This window comes from Bipolaris sorokiniana, assembly GCF_000338995.1.
Source record: "Bipolaris sorokiniana ND90Pr unplaced genomic scaffold COCSAscaffold_6, whole genome shotgun sequence".
NCBI lineage: Eukaryota > Fungi > Ascomycota > Dothideomycetes > Pleosporales > Pleosporaceae > Bipolaris > Bipolaris sorokiniana.
In genome coordinates, this window is record NW_006911900.1 from 1,230,120 (window position 1) to 1,248,172 (window position 18,053).

Here is an 18,053-nt window from a genome sequence, read left to right on the forward strand (position 1 = left end):
GACGTCTACAACTTTGACGAAGCTGGCTTTATGATGGGCAAGATTACAACTCAGCTTGTTATTACAGCGTCAGAGAGAAGAATACGGCCAAAAGCTATTCAGCCAGGTGGTCGTGAGTGGGTAACATTTATCGCTGGGATTAACGCGGCTGGCTGGGCTATCCCACCGTTTCTTATCTTTACTGGTAAGCACCACCTATCTGCCTGGTACGAGGAGGCAGAAGTCCCGCGCGACTGGGTGATCGCAGTCAGCGACAATGGCTGGACGAATAATGAGCTAGGCGTTGCATGGATAAAGCACTTCGACGCTCATACGAAGACTCGCGTTGTTGGTACACGTCGTCTACTTATCCTTGACGGCCACGAGAGCCACCAGTCTCTTCAGTTCCAAGAGTTCTGTCAGAAGAATAATATATACACTCTCTGTATGCCGCCTCACTCGTCTCACCTACTCCAGCCTCTTGACGTTGGCTGCTTCTCGCCATTGAAGCGCGCGTACAGCCGCGAGGTAGAGAGCCTAATCCGCCATCACATCAACCACATTACCAAGCTTGAGTTTCTACCAACGTTTAAGATAGCCTTTGATCGATCCTTCACGCCAGCCAATATCTGCTCAGCTTTTCGAGGCGCAGGCCTTGTCCCTCTCCAGCCAGACGCTGTTCTATCAAAGCTTGACGTGCAGCTACGTACGCCTAGTCCTCCAGCTGCTCTTATAGAGGCTCTCTGGCAAGCTCGTACACCAAGTAACGTACGTGAGCTAGAGGCTCAATCAACGTTAATAAGCGAGCGCGTTCGAAAGCACCAGAGCTCATCACCAGCTTCAATTATTGCGGCGATTAATCAGCTTAAGAAGGGGGCTGAGGTAATGATGCTCTCGGCTGAGCTAATGCGCGATCGAATTGCCAGCCTTAAGAGAGCTAATACAGCAGTATCAGAGCGTAGAAAACGTAAGAAAAAGCGGATACAGAAGCGTGGAGTCCTTACAAAGGGAGCTGGCGAGGATCTACTCGCTCAGCGTGAGGCTGATCAGCAGATTGCTCATGAAGAGCGTCAAGGAGGAGAGCGATTAGGTGTTAGCCGTCAGGCTCTGGCGCGCTGTAGTAGGTGTAGAGAGACTGGTCACAATGCACGTACATGTAAGAAAGATACCTTAGATAGTACTTAATCTACTATCTTAATATATAATAGAATATTTAATTTATGGTGGAGCTACGCGCTTGTAGAGGTGTATAAGTTTGGTGGGGTGCGGCGCTCGCCCGTGTGCGGCGCTCGCCCGTGGAACACGTTATAAATGTAGGGAGTATACGTTTCCTAGACGATACTGCTTTATTAGATGACCAGATGACCAGATGGTCACTTGGTACACTCTCTCTTTTCAAATATTTTTAATCCAGATGAATCTATGTACGAGCTAAACTTGTCCCGATCTTCCAGATGTTATCCAAAACGTTATTATAAAACGGGAAGTGGGAAACGGAGTACTAAGTCATGCCTCCCGTAGCCCCACGCTAACACCTTAGCGCCGCATCACTACCTGCACGCCTCGAATGCCGCCCATCGTGCGGCGGGTGCTTGCTTACCGTGCGATAAGCACTGTCTCAGCGCACCATGTACATATGTCTAATGAATAACTTTCCTATCGATCGATCGCACTGCGATGTCTTGTACATTTAGTAATTAGGTGAAACACTAAAACTGCTTACATGCACGGATGAGAGAGACAGAGAGAGGCTGATATGCAACTCACACAAATAGACAGATTGTTCATTATCATCATACTAACCGGTCCCCGAAATCCGACCGTTTGCGCGGCTACCATGTACATACTATGTATGTCCCAATGATCAGCGTCGAGACGTGCCGCCCGCCTACCCCCGCATACTAATCCCTTTTCAAGGGTAACTCGCCAGGTAGGCGCCGCGCCGGCAAAGCTTGATCAAACTCAATGCAAGTGTTCATGTTAACACCGTCAACCGTTAGTGGCGTACATGCCATGACTGCATAACTCTCCTTGCCCCATACCACCAGAGAAAGACGTGTGGTTGCCTGCCCCGATTCCCAGGGCCCCCCGCACCAACTCAAGCGCACTTTTCTTTGCAAACTCATCAAGCTAGTGACGGATAAGGAAATGTACTTGTAGAGAAAACGCGGATATGCGCATGCAGGGCTTAAGAGTGCCGGTACATGGGGGCGTGGGCCGGTTAGCCGTTTCTGCAAGCGCGGAAACATGGTTCGTTATCTCTATAACTACCCGTTTAAAAGATGCTCTTAGCTCTGCACCGCAACCGACGGCATTAGCAAATAGGTGCGATACACGAGAAGGACGAAAAGAAGAAGAAAGAGATGAGCGAGTATTGCCGAACTTTCCGGTGGGTTTCCAAGGCCCAATAGCGCAAATACCGAGGCTTATCACCTGTGTGAAATGACCAACAAAGTCATCCTTCTCCGCTTCCTGATCAGCCCCGTCCCACGGTTTTGTTCGAGATGGAAATGGGTTGCACGGAAGGAATGCGGCTCATGCAGTCTACTGTGCCCTTCTCGGCCCGATGGTTCTTCCGCAGCAATGCATCGGCGATCCACTCGGAAAATTCAGTGATCGACGATTTGTATGTGGCTGCTGACGCCGAATGGGGCAATGGTGCTTGCATTGAAAGCTTTAATCGTCGATATCTTGCAGTTTTCTCGCTTGGGCCTGCTCGCTTGGGCCTGCTCGCTTTGTCCCCCAAACCTCGTAGACTCCGCTCGTCAGCATATGATATGTACGCATCGGCTCAGGGTAAAAATGCAGATGGTGCATTGCCGCATACATGTAAGTATATACTCACATCTCTCTGTGTGCACATGTCAAGGGTCCACATGCTGGACGGACAAGGTCTCGAGGACCCTTCTTTATCGCTCACTGTCCTGGTATCTGGGTACATAGCCGAGCTTCAGTCAACTAAGATCCAGTAACATCGCACCCGGCCCAGAACTGAACACGATAACTAGTGGGGTACTCTTTCCGACGTGTAATCAGCCTTGTTTTCTGCAACTTTTAGGGTCGCGATCATGGAGGTCGACCCACTCTTTGTCAGATACATATCCTCCCGTTCCTGCGGGCGGCTACTGTGTAGGAGGCCTAGAATCTATCTGGATGAATGAAATCGGGCCAGAATAGGTCGCCGGATACAAACAAACATTTGCGAGATGCATTCTTGAGGCGCAAATCTAGGCTGCTCTCGGAAGGATAAATTCACACGGTCATTGCGTGTGGCATATTTAGCGCATGCCAAGATGGGCGGTACGTCCCGATTGCCGTTGTAGCGAGTCTCGTGCATAAATAGACATTCCTTTCGCTTGCGTACTAGGAAAAACACAAGTCCATTATGCAATGCTGAATCCATGGACTTCCGATACTGGTTGGTATGCCTCGTCCGGACAAGGTTCTGAACGGCGACTACAAATTCAGCGAGCTGCAGTAACAACAAAGCCATTGATCAAGCCATTCAGAACGACAGCACACTCGGATCGATCCCCCAGGTCATCTGCCATCTTGAAGCTCGGGAGTACGGAAGGTGTTCGGGTAGGGCTGTGCCGACTTGCGGTGCGGTTAAACTGGCAACAAAAAACAACGGCAGTTCAAGGTGCAGTTCAATATAGAATTGAGCACTAGATGGCCACGTAGGATAGTAGACCTGTCAGCGCATCGACAAACCCTCGGCCCTGTAAGTAGGGAAGTCGGAACGAATTAACGTGCAGGGAGAGATCTAAATTTCTGTGAGAGTTTGAGTCAACGTGCCGATAGGGACGATATGCGAGGACGATGGTTTGGCTGGCAGAAGGATGTTTGTATACTTGTGCCAAGCCAACCCCTACACCATTCCCCTTTCCATCCTCACGTGTCAAATGCCGGAGTTTTCGAATGCAGCAATGTCTGTTTGAAAAGGTCATTATCTTCTTGGAGCTTCGTCATGTAGCTCAACGCCTCCCATCTAGATCCGTTTTGCTCGTTCTGCTAAAGTACACGACGAACGTCAATGAGAAGTGGAGAGCAGAAATACATCCGACACAGTGATTAATATACAAATGGCCCTCTCCAGGCTCGACGATGGGTATGCTCGCAACATGCTCCGTCATTCTGGCGGACCAACCTACTCCAGAACACGCGTCACCAAACCAGTAGCGACTGTTCGGCCACCCTCACGCATGTTGAAGCGCTGGCCAGTCTCCAAGACGTGTGGTGCGTGGAGCTCGCAAACCATCTCGACGTTGTCACCAGGCATGACAAGCTTCTCGTGGGCATCCTCAGTACCTTCGGGCCAGAACAGCGCACACGACTCATCAGCAGTGCGGATAAACATTTGTGGCCTGTAGTTCTCGCCGAAACCAGTGTGACGACCACCCTCCTCCTTGCTCAAGACGTACATGGAGACGAGGAACTTCTTGTGAGCCTTGACCTGTCCAGGGACGGAAACGACCATACCGCGACGAACTTCGTCACGCTTGACACCACGTAGAAGAAGACCAGAGTTGTCACCAGCACGAGACTCTTCGCAAGACTTCTTGAAGGTTTCAATGTCGGTAACCTTGGTCTTGATGGGCGCGGTACCCTTGCCGACGAGCTCGACTTCAGCATCGCGCTTCAGAATACCTCGCTCAACACGGCCAGAGACGACGGTACCACGACCAGCAATGGAGAAGACATCCTCGACGGCCATGAGGAAAGGCTTGTCAGTCTCACGCTGAGGGGTAGGAATCCATGAGTCGACGGCCTCGAGCAGCTCGTCAATCTTGGTGACACCAATTTCCGGCTGGCGGTTCTCGATGGCACAGAGGGCAGAGCCCATGACAATGGGGGTCTCGTCACCCTCAAAGCCATAGCTGCTGAGCAGCTCGCGCATCTCCATCTCGACGAGCTCCAACATCTCCTTGTCCTCGACAGCATCGACCTTGTTGACGAAGACAACGATCTTCTGGACACCGACCTGGCGGGCGAGTAGCAAGTGCTCACGTGTCTGGGGCATCTGACCGTCAGAAGCGGCAACAACAATAATGGCACCATCCATGTTGGCAGCTCCCGTAATCATGTTCTTGATGTAATCAGCGTGACCGGGGCAGTCGACGTGGGCATAGTGGCGGTTTTCGGTCTGGTACTCAATGTGGGCGGTCGAGATGGTGATACCACGCTTGCGCTCTTCAGGTGCCTTATCAATGGAGCCATAGTCGAGGTATTTAGCAAAGCCCTTTTCTGCTTGTCGCTTGGTGATGGCGGCTGTGAGAGTGGTCTGCAGCGTGTCAGTCTGGTGACGTCGAGGACATTTGGTGGGATGTACTGTACCTTTCCGTGATCGACGTGGCCGATGGTACCTGGAAACTGTCAGCAAAATCACATCTGGCCTGAATGACAAGACACATACCAATGTTAACGTGAGGCTTGTCTCGTGTGAAGGCGGCGTAGTTACGGACACCATTCATCCACCTGCTGGTGCCCTGCGCACCCAAGGCATTCTGCACCGGCGAGACGCCACGCTGGTACTGCACGGCAGCACGCGAAGTGCGCAGGAAAACCTTTGAAAAGCTTGACATGATTGACCCGATCACAGGACGCGGAAGAAGCGAAGGCAAGGCAATTGGCCAAGATGGCGATGTTGGATGAGGGCGGCGAGACTCAAATCATTTTCTTAGCGCGAGAAGATGCTTACGCTGGCCATCATCCAATCAGATGAGGGGGAGATCCGAGCTCGCCCACGCTGCATCGGCGGGGCATACTATTGCGGGCAGCAGAGACATAACAGATTGTCTTCCTTTCTCTCTAATCAATTTGGGCTTTCTCAACTCACCGGCAAGGTTGAGAGGGACAAATCTCATCATTTCGGCGTGTAGGCTAGATCCGTCGGTTGCCCAAGGTGGTGCCGGCCTCGACATCTCAATTTGCGGGTACTACGTACCCGAGGCTCAACTCGGTCGGCAGCGGCTGTGAAAGTTGTTGCATCGTCATATCCCAAACACCACACATGTCTCTCCGTACACTGACAAGAACGCCGCTGAGCTGCGTCTCGCGGACCCGTGCTACCTGCATCATGCCATTGCGTGCAAACATCACAAATCCCGCCTGGATGAGCGGGTCAAGACTGGTACAATGGCGGCCCTTCCGCGCGTGCCGATGCATAGCATACTGACGGCGCACAGTATGCCACGCCGACAGCAGACCTCCTGAAGGCGGAAAAGGACGACGACCCCGACGATGTCATTTTCACCAACAACTACGGCGTGCGCAGCATCGAACTCAATCGGCCTAAGAAGCTCAACTCGCTCAATGGCTCCATGGTGCGCAAGATCGTTCCGAGGCTGCAAGAATGGGAAAAGTCAGAACTGGCGGGCGTCGTTGTCATCAAAGGCAGCGGTCGCGCATTCTGTGCCGGCGGCGATGTCGCGGCATTGGCAGCGTGGAACCAGAAGGGACCAAAGGGACAGCAGAGGAGCGCAGACTACTTCGGCCTGGAATATAAGCTGGATCACCTGATTGCTACCTACACCAAGCCGTATGTCGCCTTCATGGATGGTATCACGATGGGTGGGGGCGTCGGACTGTCGATGCACGCGCCTTTCCGCATCGCGACCGAAAACACCCTCTTCGCCATGCCTGAGACCACCATTGGTTTTTTCCCAGACGTTGGTGCCTCCTTCTTCCTGCCACGCCTGGAAGGTGCGCTCGGTACCTACCTTGCCCTCACGTCGGAGCAGCTCAAGGGTGTGGATGCCTTCCACCACGGCGTCGCGACCCACTACATCCACTCCTCCACTCTGCAGCAGCTCGAGGCACGTCTCGCCGAACTCCAGTTCCCCGACTACATGAGGCTCCACGAGCGCTTCAAAATCATCAATGCTACCATTGAGGAGTTCAGCACCGGCCTGCCTGCAGAGCGACCACATATCTCTGGTGAACTGCGCAGGATAATCGACAGTGTTTTCCACGTTGACCAGCCAGGAATCATGGACATCATGGCATCTCTTGAGAAAGTCAAGAAAACGCATGCAAACCCCGAAATCCAGACGTGGGCTGACAAGACCATTCAAACCATCAACAGTCGCTCTCCCATCTCTGTTGCTGTAGCCCTCAGGCAGATGCAGATCGGCCGTCAATGGTCTATCGCGCAAGCATTCCAGAGAGAGTACTCCGTTGCTTCCAAATTCATGGCTCACCCCGATTTCGTCGAAGGTGTGACAGCACGCCTCGTCGAGCGCAAGAAGGAGCGACCCAACTGGAAGCCTAACACCCTTGATGAGGTCAATAAGAGTCAGGTCGATTCGTTCTTTGAATTTGGCAGGGAGCCGCCACTTCCACTCATTAGTCAAGCAGACTACACGGAATACCCACATGCATGGATTGGGCTGCCAAGAGAGGATGAGATTCTCAGGGAAGCAGCAGGCAAAAAGACCGAGGACGTTGTCGCCAAGTTGCTAGAAAAGTACGAGGGCAAGCAAGGTGTCAGGGAGAAAATTGCCGAGGTTCTTGACAGATTTCAAAAGTAGAAAGGTATCGACTTTGGCCAAACCCATTGATCGGTTGTTTGAGTCCAGATGCTCGTATAGAAACCCCACATATCTGCTAAACTTACTCAGCCTTGATTATTCACCAAACTCCTAGTTTCTATTATTTCTTGAAAACTTCCCATCCTCTTCTGCTCCGTTTTTCCTCAACTCGACTTTATCTCCTTACTAAAATCACCCGTCTAGAGGTTGGGTTGATTGAATCATGGCAAATCCACTTTTCATGTCGGCCTGCAACATGCGAAAGACGGTACTGGGCTTTGCCCTGGTATCCAAAGACAAAGGGCGGTATGCCAGTTTGTTCTTCCCACAAATTTTCAAAAGCACATTCCTACCATGAGCTTGATAAGAAGCAACTCCGGATCATCAGCGAAGGTGAGCTGTGCATGTGCTGGACTAATGCCACTTGGGCGAGTATTCTGGTGAACATTACGGGTTGCGTGCACTAGAAAAACACTTTTGATTTCACAGGATTTTTGAACTCATCTACTGCTGCCTGAATGCCAAGTGTACTGATAAGGCAGACTTACTTCTTCTTTACATGCGTCATCGACGTAGCCCATGAGGCCGCTCTTTAGAAAAAAAAAAGAGGCAACACGAGGTGCTGCCTGCGGTAATAACATGTGGCAGTGAGATTCACTAGGATTGTAGTATGACACGATCGATGAGACGCCGTTTTAAGCGCCAGGAACCGGTTCTGGTAAAGAGTGGGGGCCAAACGGCAGTTCTCTCCACCCACACCATGAGTTCACAGCCCCCAAACATCATGACATCAGCTCTCTATCCGCCTCGCGCACCTAGCTATGGCTGCCTGCCTAGGATACTAGGCCTGAGTCGGCGTTGAATCTCCGCTCCACTGTCAGCTAAAAAGCGCGGTTCATCGCAAGTCCTCCCAGCGTGATTGGTTGTCTAAGCGTTGAGCTGAGGCTGAGACGGCGGTAAGCCATTGCCCAAATTGGGGCATGCCGCGGCTTGGCCTAAATTATGATGGAGGGAATCAATCCATCTCCACACTCAGCTTGTGGCTGTGTGGTTCTATGCTTATAAGTAGTCTTTTCCTTGCTGCTTGTTTTGCTGTATTGTCCCAATCTTTTTACACCGCACCATTGGGAGGAATTGACGAAAACCATTGAGCAAATCCACGACTACATTATATCTCAAGACGCATTGGCTAAACAGCGACTGGATTGACCAGTCAAAATGTCGGCTATAGAGCGGCAACCGTTGTTAGATGAGAAGATTGCCCTCAATCATGAACATCAGATTAGCGACGATGGGCTTGGATACACAAAAAGAGCTGCGGGAAGAAGCCTAGGAGATACCCTCCGCAAGGCCGTTGTGCTGTCCTTAATCTGTGGGCTTGCTGCATATGGATCGTATACCCTGTTCAGACAGCATCTCCGCTCAAATGTACCGTTGTCGTCACCACACCAGCATTCCGGCTCCTTCAACTACACTTGCCTACCTGGACAGTCTTGCTGGCCGACGACAGATGAATGGAGCGCCTTCAACAAAAGTATCAATGGTCATCTTAAACTGACTGTGCCCTGGGCCGAGCCATGCTATCTTAACTCATCCAGTGAAGAGTGCAAAACCGTGGCGAAAAACTATGGCAATGGATTGTCGCGAACAAGCCAGTACGGCTCAGGGGAGTTCCTTGATTGGGAGAGGTGTGGTGAATCGCAGTGCGCCCTGAACTCCTTCAACACTTCAGATTCCGTTTCTGGTCCCTGTTCGCTCGGTCGATTCTCCTCATACCACGTCGAAGCCAGATCTGGAAGCGATATCAGTAGAACACTGGATTTCGTTCGCAAACATGGTATTCGAGTCTCGATCAAAAACACTGGACATGACTATTTTGGTCGATCCACTACTCCCAACTCTCTTGCCATCTGGACGCACAACATGAAAGATACCAAATTCCACAAGACTTTTCAGCCTCAAGGATGCAATACTCGCTATGAGAACATTGGCGAGATTGGTGCTGGCGTGCAGGCTCAAGAATCATGGGAAGCTTTCGAGCCACATGGCATGCTCGTCACCGTAGGTGCGTCGGCATCTGTTGGCATCGCAGGAGGCTACGGCCAAGCAGGTGGCCACGGACCGCTGGGACCCAAGTACGGGCTCATGGTTGACCAAGCTGTCGAGTTCGATGTCATCACTGCTGATGGTAAACAACACACCATCAACGAATGCAGTGATCCAGACCTCTTCTGGGCCATGCGTGGAGGCGGAGGCGGAACCTATGCAGTGCTCACATCATACAAGTTCCAGCTCCACCCAGCTGTTCCTATCAACGTATACCACTTCCATGCCAAATTCCCGGCACCGAAGAACATCTCTGAGTCGAAGATTCACCAAGATATTCTGACTGCACTTGCCTCAAATCAAGCCCTCTTTGGCAAACATGGTATCGCCGGATACAACTTTGTGCTACCAGACCACGTAATATTCGTGCAAGTCATGCCATCCAACGATACCGAAGTGATCAAGACTATCACTTCCGAGTGGCGCAACCTCCTTACAAACACCCCTGGTATCGAAATCACTGCCGATGACTACTACTCATTCGAAAAGTTCTCCCAATGGCACGACTTCACCGAGCAACCCGAGCTCGCGCGCAACGGAGCTGTTGGTCTAGGATTCAAAGGCGTAGGCCGCTTCATTCCACGCACTCTCTTTGAATCCGATCAGAGCATCGAGAAACTAGTAGAAGCAGTCATGACTTCAATGCAGTACTCGTACGCCAGACACGGCTCAGGAGGCGTGCAGCTGTACGCTACGGGGCCTGACAACTTCCCGGACAATGGCAAAACGAGTGTTAATCCCATCTGGCGAGATTCTCTCTGGGAAATCGTCATGGGCCAGTTCTGGACCACCGCCACGCCGCCGAATACCCTGTCACCAATTCAGGACATAGTCACCGCCATGGTTGAGCCGCTCAAGGCGTTGACGCCCGGCGGTGGATGCTACCTAAATGAGGGTGATTGGGCTGAGAAGAATTGGCAGGAGACGTTCTTCGGTGTTCAATATGAGAAGCTGCTTGCAGTGAAGAAGCGGTATGATCCAACTGGCTTGTTCAATTGCTGGAAGTGCGTGGGCTGGACGGGATATGATGAGTAAGTGTCGTGACCCCAATATTGCAAACAAAAGCTAACTTGTGATAGCCCAATGTATTCTTGCTACGCGCAGTCTCGACATGCACCACTACCATCTATACCGCTAGGCCCTCTTAATGGGTAGCCACCGGGCTCTGGTTAGCTCTCCTTCTTTACTCTTTTGTTTCACTGTTCCTCCAAAACTGGAACTCATTTTGAATGTACTGTAGCATACCTCGGCCGTCCTTCTGCGACCAATTCCATCATTACCCCTTCTTTATTGAATCTTCTTGTCCTACACTCACTGTCAATGCATTTATCTTGCGGTTTTGGATCCTCTGAATACAGAGACAGCCACATGCGACATAATCCTCTCAATGTTAGCTCAAAGTTCGACATCGTGGTGCAGCGTTCACCGCGAGAGCTTCACACCTTATTTGAAGCACAGTAAAGGTTTCATGGCATCTCTCACTGTTTGACTTCATCTAATCTCTCCTCACTTGCTAGCCTCCCATTGGTCGGACACCGTGATGTTTGCAAACGGGCCAGCTGCGCGACACCGCTCCAGGATAGTATATAACTGACGCTCACCTCCACTTTCTTGATACACAAGTACAAATCAGCTACTGAGTCTTACACACAACATACACAATATCTCCTAAGACCACTTGAACACGGAGCCAAATACTAGACTCGACAAAAGCTCACAGTAACAAACCACTCAACGAACACACTCAAAGGAAAGTAGCCATGCACTTCCCCGTCTTTGCTGTTTTGGCAGCATTCCCCCTTCTCACCGGTGCTCTTGGATATGGCCACCGCCGTATCCAGGGCCGCGATGTCAAGACCGAAATCGTACTCGTCACCCAGATGGTGTACACGACCATGATCATCGCTCCAACCCCCGCCCCCGTTGCCTCACAGGCACCCACTTTGAGCATCCTCACCGTCGGCAATCCAAACACCATTGTGCCCATCCCCTCACCTTCTGGCGCTACACTCGCAAAGCCGTCAGCACCGTCCCCGAACCCGAACCCATACGCCCCACTGGTCCCCACCCCAACAACACCAGCATCGTAAACTCATGCGAATACGACGTCTGGGTCTCCTCCATCGGCGGCCACGAAAGCTGCGGACCAGGCAACACTGACTACCTCGTCCGGACCAAGACTACATACACAGAGGCCCTCCGGGTATGCAATAATGCTGGGGTCTCGCTCAAGGTAGCAAAGACTGTCGTGGGTCTCGCGAAACCCATGCAGTTCGAATATACCGTCGGGGCAGACAAGAAATCCGTGTCGTACGATATCTCGTATCTGGACTGCATGGTGAAAAACGGCACGGAGGTTAAACATTTCGCGGGGTGCGTTGGGCAGGAGAAGGGGACTCAGGCTGCAGGTGGGAATAATTGCAAGGGGTTCCATTGTGTGCCTGGAGTCGAGTGTGCGCAGTTGGCGTATACAGAGCCGGAGTTTGAGGGAAAGAAGGATGCGCCTGTTGGCACTTGTGGAGTTGATGACGGAGTTGTGTTTGAGATTTGTGCGGGGAACAGGGCGTGAGTGAGAGGAATGGAGGACGAAAGAGGTAAGGTGAAGTCCGACTTGGTACTCTCTTTTGTGTTTTGATGACTTCTGGTTATAGAATGGGGTGCTGACATGATTTCGTATAGGTGGAGAGGAGAGAGGGTAGAGGAACGATACAATAGTCGACATTCTCCCTCTCTGGGTGCAGGCATTTTTCTTTCTTCATAGGGGGGATCTTTTGCACATCGGCGAGCAACGCGGGGGTGTTTATGTAGTTCAGATACCTGTCTGGTACCAGCAAGGATCATTCCAGGATTGGAATTTTCGGAATGGTAATATGAATATAAGAATCAATGTACAATTATATAAGGAAACCTCGAATGATGTGCAATCTTTTTTTTCTTGCTGAACAAGATAGATTTAAAGTATGAGGTTGGCGAGTTTGTTCACAACAAACGGTTAGACGGGCTGCAGCTTGTTAGCAGGGAAAACGGCGGTGTTGGGTTTTTCCAATCACTTAGATAACAGCAAATAGCAATCATAGTGTCTGCAGTGGTCCCATATGAATGTGGAGAGAGGTACGGGTAGGCACGTGATCAGGGGTCGATCTGTAGCTTTGGCATTAATCTTGCACTTTCCAGCCTAATACATGAATTCTACAATCTAATCTCGAACTTGTCGTTGCCATACCAACTATGGTGTGGCCAAGAAGTGTCGTTGTCATGACTGCCGGTTCCCATTTAGCGTGCTAATTCATCGAACCCGAGCATACCCGTGTCCTCACTCGTGCCAACACGCTCTGACCAGACTCTACCGTATTGACTAGTCCACACTTCTCCGACAAACTGTCCAGCCTGTGGGTGTTTCGAGGGAACAAAGTCTAGACTGCATATGACGCAAGGATACCTGCTATCGATAAGACAAGTACCGAGCTAAACGCGTACTACCGCTTCCGTCGTCCACGCCCGCGTTTGGGGCGAGGAAGCCGAACGCGCCATTTGCACCAGCCTTTTGCACCATGCGATGCACCCCGCATGTTAGCCAACATGTCTGTGCCAGAGTCGGAAATACTAAAGCCACTGGACGCCTCAAACACCAATTCCGATGACTGGGAGATATTCGTTCTCAAGGATGCGCACATCACATATGAGAGCAATGGAAAGCCTGCCAGCCTGCTCGCCGCGTATGCGGATACCCCGCTCAAGGTCGAGGGGCACCTAAAGATGCCTGGGCGCAGCCAGTTAAAGTATCGTACGTAGATTTGGGTGCAGTGAAAAGCGCATCAGTGGAATAGTATAGTCAATTGACACGGCCGCAGTCCTCAAGAAGCCATATAACCCCACCGACATCGAGATACGGAACGTGACACGCTTCTCGTACGGCGAGATGACAGATGGTGCATACGTTATATGGGCCCAAGGCAAAGCAGGCTGGTTCGAAATCCAGCCTGCGCCCCAGTATAAACCCATCTATGACGAGATGATTCAGGCTGTCGAGCTATTGTACTTTGTGACGGATATTCACAGTGAAGTGCGGAAGAAGAGTGGAGGGCCCAGTGCTGAGCTCATTTTCCAGGAAGTAAGTGCAACACCGATATCTGCAGCTAGCTCCAAAAGCCTACGCTGATTGAGCAGTATTATGAGATATACAGGCTGACCCATGTAGTACGCAGAAGACAAACGCTTCTCTTGTAACGACATAGCCATGGTAGAGGAAATCTTCGACAAGCACCACATGTTCCTGATGATGTGCTTCTTAAACAGGGCACAGGGCTTAAGCTGGAGTAACACTCCTATATACCAGCGCTTTAGAAGAAGGTTTCCGGTAAGTGGCATTCCAGCCAACCCTGGACTCAATCTGATCTGCGAATAGAAAGACTTTGACGACTGCAAAGCACGCATTGAGGGGCGCTATTCCCAAATCCAATCCGAACGCTTGCCAACAAGTTCAAAATCAAGGTCTACACCATCTCTCACCTCAAAGCAAGCAGCTACACCTGGAACGTCACGGCATGCTCGAAGGAAGTCTGCAGGGTCAAAAACGCCGGACGCGCCGAAGAAGGACGATAATTGGTGGGAAGCCGCAGCACTTTTTGAGTTTATGCAGAAAGCAGTAAACCAACGAGTTGTGCGCCCAGGAAGAAATCAAATAACTTTGGATCGGGTTGCAGAGCTGATTGTTAGGCGTTATGAGATTGAAGAAGTGGAGACTGCAAAAACGGTCCTACTGGTGCATGCGCAGAACCTCTGTTACATGATGGACCATCCACGCCGAAAAACCGTGCAATTCTTTGCAGATGAGCCGATATATCAAGAATTAGCAGCTGGACATAATTTATCTGCAGCCGAACAGAGACGAGCAGAAAACGTCGAGCTCAACCCACGGAAAGATCACGCAAGACTAAGAGATGGACAGAGCGATTCGTCAGATACATCCGACGAAGAAGAACTACGAACGCCCGTTCGACGTCCACCAGGTAGACGGAAGAAAGGCCGCCTGTCAGTCCTGCGACCTAAAACCGGCAACTTCTCCGGCAAGAGTAAACGTGTGATCATCAAGCCAGGTAAACAAATAGCTGGTAAGGGTAAAGCACCTGTAGCAGCCAGTGACGCCTCATCGGAATTACAAAGCGAGAATGAAGCAAATAGCAGTTCAGACCTGGACATGACTGATACGCCAGCCCAAGCCCTATCACCAAGTCGCGAGAAGAGAAAACTAGGCAACACAGACACCGAGCACGAAGCAAAAGATGCTCGAAGAAAACGAAGAAACAGCAACTCTCTAACCTTTTCCTCTCCGCCTACAACAAACGATTCCGATTCCAGTGAAGCAGACGCAGAAGCCAGCGCTTCTCTACCCCTTCCCCTCCGACACCTTCCCGCATCAGCATCAAGCAACAGCAAGCCTACCGTTTCCCCTCAAACCGTCTCCACCCCGCTCCCCACCTACGAAGCCAACGGACCCCGCGACTCGTGGCTCTGCAGCTTCGACGGCTGCACCCAGCGTATTTATGGCTGCAGCAAGGAACTTGGTCGCCAACTCATCACCGAGCACTTGGAAGACCACAGTCGTGGGCGTGACAAGGTGGTAGGGATTCTCTGGAGAGAACAGAATAAGTTGCATTTACCTGTTAAGTAAGTTTTCCCCCATATGCAAGGAGAGGCGAAGTAGAGTTTTTGTGGGCTGAGAAGCTAATGACTGGGGATTAGTAATTTGATTAAGAAGATTAGGGAAATGAGTGAGGCTAGTACGCCATTATTTCCGAGTGAGCAAGGGGGTGTGAAGGGAGAGAAGGTTAGGCCGATTGAACGGCCGGTTTGAAGGGGAGATGTGGGGGATGATTAGTATATATTGAAGATATGGGGGGCTTGGATATGTCTCGTTCTTCTCCGAGTTTATGAATAAATATTTGCCTCATTTGTGCCTCTCCGTTTTCTTTTTCTTGGATTTTACCGTTTCGTCGTCTTTGAACGTTCTTTTTCTCTTTGTCCCTGTTTCTTCTTCGGCGCTTTCTATGCTCGGTCGTACATCTTCCAGGTCCACTTCACATACTTCGAGTACCACACTTGCGTCTTCGTATACGGCTCCGGTGTCCGGGTCAATGCGCCATTTCGGATGGGGAAAGGGGAGGGCGTGGAGTGAGGTTCTCGTATCACTTTCTTCGTACCGGGTGTCGAGTGCGAGGAGAGGACCACATGATGTAGGATGGGTTGTCGTATGGTGATCCTGGTGGTTGTAGTTTTGCGAGGGTACTGAGAGTATGGGCGATGAGGACGAGATCGAGGAAGTGCTGGGTTCTGGGGAGGTCATGGGAAATGCTTTGCGTATGTTGTCTTCTTGGTGGTTATGGAAATTGGCTCGTTTGTACTGAGGCAGAGTTTGTTATGGGGATTAAGTGTGAAGCTGTATAGTCTGAGGGAATGGACATCACACGCGAGGACGATAGTATGTAGTGAACAGAAGATTAACGAAGATGCGGATTCGTGTTGATTCTTGTTGATTTCAAATGCAAATTAGGGGTTTTCTTTGTTTGTCCAGAATTGGGTTTGAAAGGGATAATTGGCGTCACTAGTTAGGACTGCTTCCAGCACATACATAAATATCTGAAAACCCGTAAGATGATGAAGTTTCTTATTCATGAATACCCAATTACTTTTATACGCTAATTGTCTTGAAAACATTGAATCCTGATCCGCCAGTAGCCATGATGGCACCCGGAATCTGCGGGTGCCAGTGTGCCTCCTTGATTTGCTCCATGTAGTGCACAAATAGCAGTTGTGGCGGCACGTCTTGCACGCCTGCTGTGTATTTGCTCTCCTCATCATCGAGCTCGACGGCAAGATCCCATAACGTGAGGGTGTTGTCACCGGCGCAGACGAGCACGATACTGTCGTCTGTAGGGTGCCACTCGACAGAGGTGATTTGCTCTTTGTGGAATGTGTAAGATGCGACGGGCGAAGGCTTCTTGTCGCTGGACATGTCGGTGGATGGCTTCCATTGTCGCAAGTCCCAGACAGCCCACTCGCCATCGTCGGCACCAGAAGCAAGAAGATGAGCGGTCTGATGCGACCAGCTGAGTACGTTGACATCAGTCTTGGATGCTTGGACACTGAGCACTGGTTTCCGTGACTTAAATCGAGTATCCCAGATCTTGACTGTGCCGTCGCTTGATGCTGAAGAAAATACGGTCTTCTCAGTTGGAGACCATTGCAGTTCCTCGACTGAGCCCTGGTGGCCAGTATAAGGTGTGGTGTCAGTTACAAAGCCTCCACCTTGCGTCCTAGTTGTTGCGAATATCTTTCCAGCGCAATCAGCTGTAATCAGCTTGCCTTCTGGTATCATAGGAGACCAATCTAGTGCATAACCCTCGTTTGATCCGTGAGCTCGGATGGTGCAGACTGGCTTATTCTGCGCGGGAGAGATGGTGGTGCCGGGTGTGTCGAAAGAGGTGAGATGTGGGGTGACGTCGTGAATGAGAACCTGGCCTGACTCTGTCATGGCAGCTGTGAGAGTTGTTGGAGGTTGCGCAGATGTGGCTTGTGGTGTTTGGTGTGCTCGTATACGGTTCGTGCAGCTCGTCAATGGTATCGACTTGGTCTCCAATATGGGATCGGATGCCTCATCATCCGAATCTGAGTCCTCATCTTCCTCGTCTTCCTTCTCCATGCGCGACAAACTGCTCATTTTCATGACCATGATCTGGTTCTCCTTGTCCCTTCCCCGTGCTGCTTGTGTACCGGCGACCGCGTATACGGTTGCGGGGTATGTTTTGCGATCTGAGCCTAGGTTGTCGGGTACAATGTCGCAGGACAGACAGGGCCATGGCGCTTCTAGGGTATGCAGCATATCGTATGTTGAAAGATCGGGGTTCAGCGTCTCACCAGGAGAGAGTTTGTGGCGTCCAGGAATAAATGTGCCTAGAGAAATAGTCAGCAGCATGTTTAAGTATGGCATATGGACCTCTCTGACCTTTGTCGACGTCCATGCCATTCTCGCGCTCTTCGGCCTCGCGCTCCTCATCTGGTCGTCCGTCTACTCCTGCTTCGAGAATCTCATCCTCGCTCTCGAATTCGTCCTCAAACTCATCCTCGAATTCGCCTGCCTCATTCTGGGCGTCGATTTCCATGGGCCGCTCGCCATTCTTGATAGCCTCCAGCTCTTGCTCTGATTCTGCCGCTCGCTTTGCCATCTTTTACGTTTGAATATATTCTTGCGTGTGGTTGTGCTAGGGCGAGTCGCAAAAAAAAGTCGGACAAGTGCGACTTGGAAAACGAACTTTTTGAATAGTACGCGATAAGCGGCTTATCGAGCACCAGCCACAACAGCCCCTCGCAGTGGCTTGTGGCTTGGCGAACCAGGACACGGCGCAGCCATCAGCGCTACCCCATGATACCCAATTGCAT

The 18,053-nt window shown here is 51.0% G+C and overlaps 7 protein-coding genes across 7 annotated transcripts; 5 read left to right on the top strand and 2 right to left on the bottom strand.

Annotated features, from left to right (window-relative positions):
* Positions 1 to 702: 702 nt before the first annotated feature.
* Positions 703 to 1,101, top strand: COCSADRAFT_58978 (uncharacterized protein; the record flags this gene model as incomplete). The annotated part of the gene is made up of 2 exons (XM_007701020.1): positions 703 to 747; positions 799 to 1,101. Coding segments are annotated over 2 exons (348 nt in total), but the record flags the coding sequence as incomplete, so codon positions are not given.
* Positions 1,102 to 3,701: 2,600 nt separating this feature from the next.
* On the bottom strand, positions 3,702 to 5,659 carry COCSADRAFT_116399 (uncharacterized protein). The gene is made up of 3 exons (XM_007701373.1): positions 5,396 to 5,659; positions 5,317 to 5,345; positions 3,702 to 5,263 (listed from the first exon to the last, which is right to left on the bottom strand). Exons 1-3 carry the CDS (start codon positions 5,562 to 5,564, stop codon positions 4,130 to 4,132), a joined length of 1,332 nt encoding a protein of 443 aa, XP_007699563.1. The 5' UTR covers positions 5,565 to 5,659; the 3' UTR covers positions 3,702 to 4,129.
* Positions 5,660 to 5,778: 119 nt separating this feature from the next.
* On the top strand, positions 5,779 to 7,659 carry COCSADRAFT_36400 (uncharacterized protein). The gene is made up of 2 exons (XM_007700970.1): positions 5,779 to 6,112; positions 6,168 to 7,659. The coding sequence occupies exons 1-2, from the start codon at positions 5,993 to 5,995 to the stop codon at positions 7,509 to 7,511; spliced, it is 1,464 nt and encodes a 487-aa protein (XP_007699160.1). The 5' UTR covers positions 5,779 to 5,992; the 3' UTR covers positions 7,512 to 7,659.
* Positions 7,660 to 8,616: 957 nt separating this feature from the next.
* On the top strand, positions 8,617 to 11,090 carry COCSADRAFT_190038 (uncharacterized protein). Its single transcript, XM_007701374.1, has 2 exons — positions 8,617 to 10,648; positions 10,697 to 11,090. The coding sequence occupies exons 1-2, from the start codon at positions 8,730 to 8,732 to the stop codon at positions 10,770 to 10,772; spliced, it is 1,995 nt and encodes a 664-aa protein (XP_007699564.1). The 5' UTR covers positions 8,617 to 8,729; the 3' UTR covers positions 10,773 to 11,090.
* A 287-nt stretch (positions 11,091 to 11,377) lies between these two features.
* COCSADRAFT_160049 (uncharacterized protein) lies at positions 11,378 to 12,186 on the top strand (the record flags this gene model as incomplete). The annotated part of the gene is made up of 2 exons (XM_007701375.1): positions 11,378 to 11,637; positions 11,700 to 12,186. 2 exons carry the CDS (start codon positions 11,378 to 11,380, stop codon positions 12,184 to 12,186), a joined length of 747 nt encoding a protein of 248 aa, XP_007699565.1.
* Positions 12,187 to 13,112: 926 nt separating this feature from the next.
* COCSADRAFT_36402 (uncharacterized protein) lies at positions 13,113 to 15,579 on the top strand. Its single transcript, XM_007700971.1, has 5 exons — positions 13,113 to 13,401; positions 13,469 to 13,728; positions 13,816 to 13,974; positions 14,023 to 15,284; positions 15,360 to 15,579. Exons 1-5 carry the CDS (start codon positions 13,197 to 13,199, stop codon positions 15,469 to 15,471), a joined length of 1,998 nt encoding a protein of 665 aa, XP_007699161.1. The 5' UTR covers positions 13,113 to 13,196; the 3' UTR covers positions 15,472 to 15,579.
* Positions 15,580 to 16,194: 615 nt separating this feature from the next.
* Positions 16,195 to 17,900, bottom strand: COCSADRAFT_141562 (uncharacterized protein). Its single transcript, XM_007701376.1, has 2 exons — positions 17,620 to 17,900; positions 16,195 to 17,567 (listed from the first exon to the last, which is right to left on the bottom strand). The coding sequence occupies exons 1-2, from the start codon at positions 17,837 to 17,839 to the stop codon at positions 16,306 to 16,308; spliced, it is 1,482 nt and encodes a 493-aa protein (XP_007699566.1). The 5' UTR covers positions 17,840 to 17,900; the 3' UTR covers positions 16,195 to 16,305.
* Positions 17,901 to 18,053: the final 153 nt, after the last annotated feature.

Excerpts from the sequence above, each read along its gene's own strand:
- COCSADRAFT_190038 (XM_007701374.1), top strand. The coding sequence starts at position 8,730 with ATGTCGGCTATAGAGCGGCAACCGTTGTTAGATGAGAAGATTGCCCTC. Across the intron at positions 10,649-10,696 it reads GGCTGGACGGGATATGATGA|CCCAATGTATTCTTGCTACG; the intron begins GTAAGTGTCGTG and ends AACTTGTGATAG.
- COCSADRAFT_36400 (XM_007700970.1), top strand. The coding sequence starts at position 5,993 with ATGTCTCTCCGTACACTGACAAGAACGCCGCTGAGCTGCGTCTCGCGG. Across the intron at positions 6,113-6,167 it reads GGATGAGCGGGTCAAGACTG|TATGCCACGCCGACAGCAGA; the intron begins GTACAATGGCGG and ends GACGGCGCACAG.
- COCSADRAFT_36402 (XM_007700971.1), top strand. The coding sequence starts at position 13,197 with ATGTCTGTGCCAGAGTCGGAAATACTAAAGCCACTGGACGCCTCAAAC. Across the intron at positions 13,975-14,022 it reads GCTTTAGAAGAAGGTTTCCG|AAAGACTTTGACGACTGCAA; the intron begins GTAAGTGGCATT and ends ATCTGCGAATAG. Across the intron at positions 15,285-15,359 it reads AAGTTGCATTTACCTGTTAA|TAATTTGATTAAGAAGATTA; the intron begins GTAAGTTTTCCC and ends ACTGGGGATTAG.
- COCSADRAFT_141562 (XM_007701376.1), bottom strand. The coding sequence starts at position 17,839 with ATGGCAAAGCGAGCGGCAGAATCAGAGCAAGAGCTGGAGGCTATCAAG. Across the intron at positions 17,568-17,619 it reads TGGCATGGACGTCGACAAAG|GCACATTTATTCCTGGACGC; the intron begins GTCAGAGAGGTC and ends CTATTTCTCTAG.
- COCSADRAFT_116399 (XM_007701373.1), bottom strand. The coding sequence starts at position 5,564 with ATGTCAAGCTTTTCAAAGGTTTTCCTGCGCACTTCGCGTGCTGCCGTG. Across the intron at positions 5,346-5,395 it reads CAAGCCTCACGTTAACATTG|GTACCATCGGCCACGTCGAT; the intron begins GTATGTGTCTTG and ends GACAGTTTCCAG. Across the intron at positions 5,264-5,316 it reads GCCACGTCGATCACGGAAAG|ACCACTCTCACAGCCGCCAT; the intron begins GTACAGTACATC and ends GACACGCTGCAG.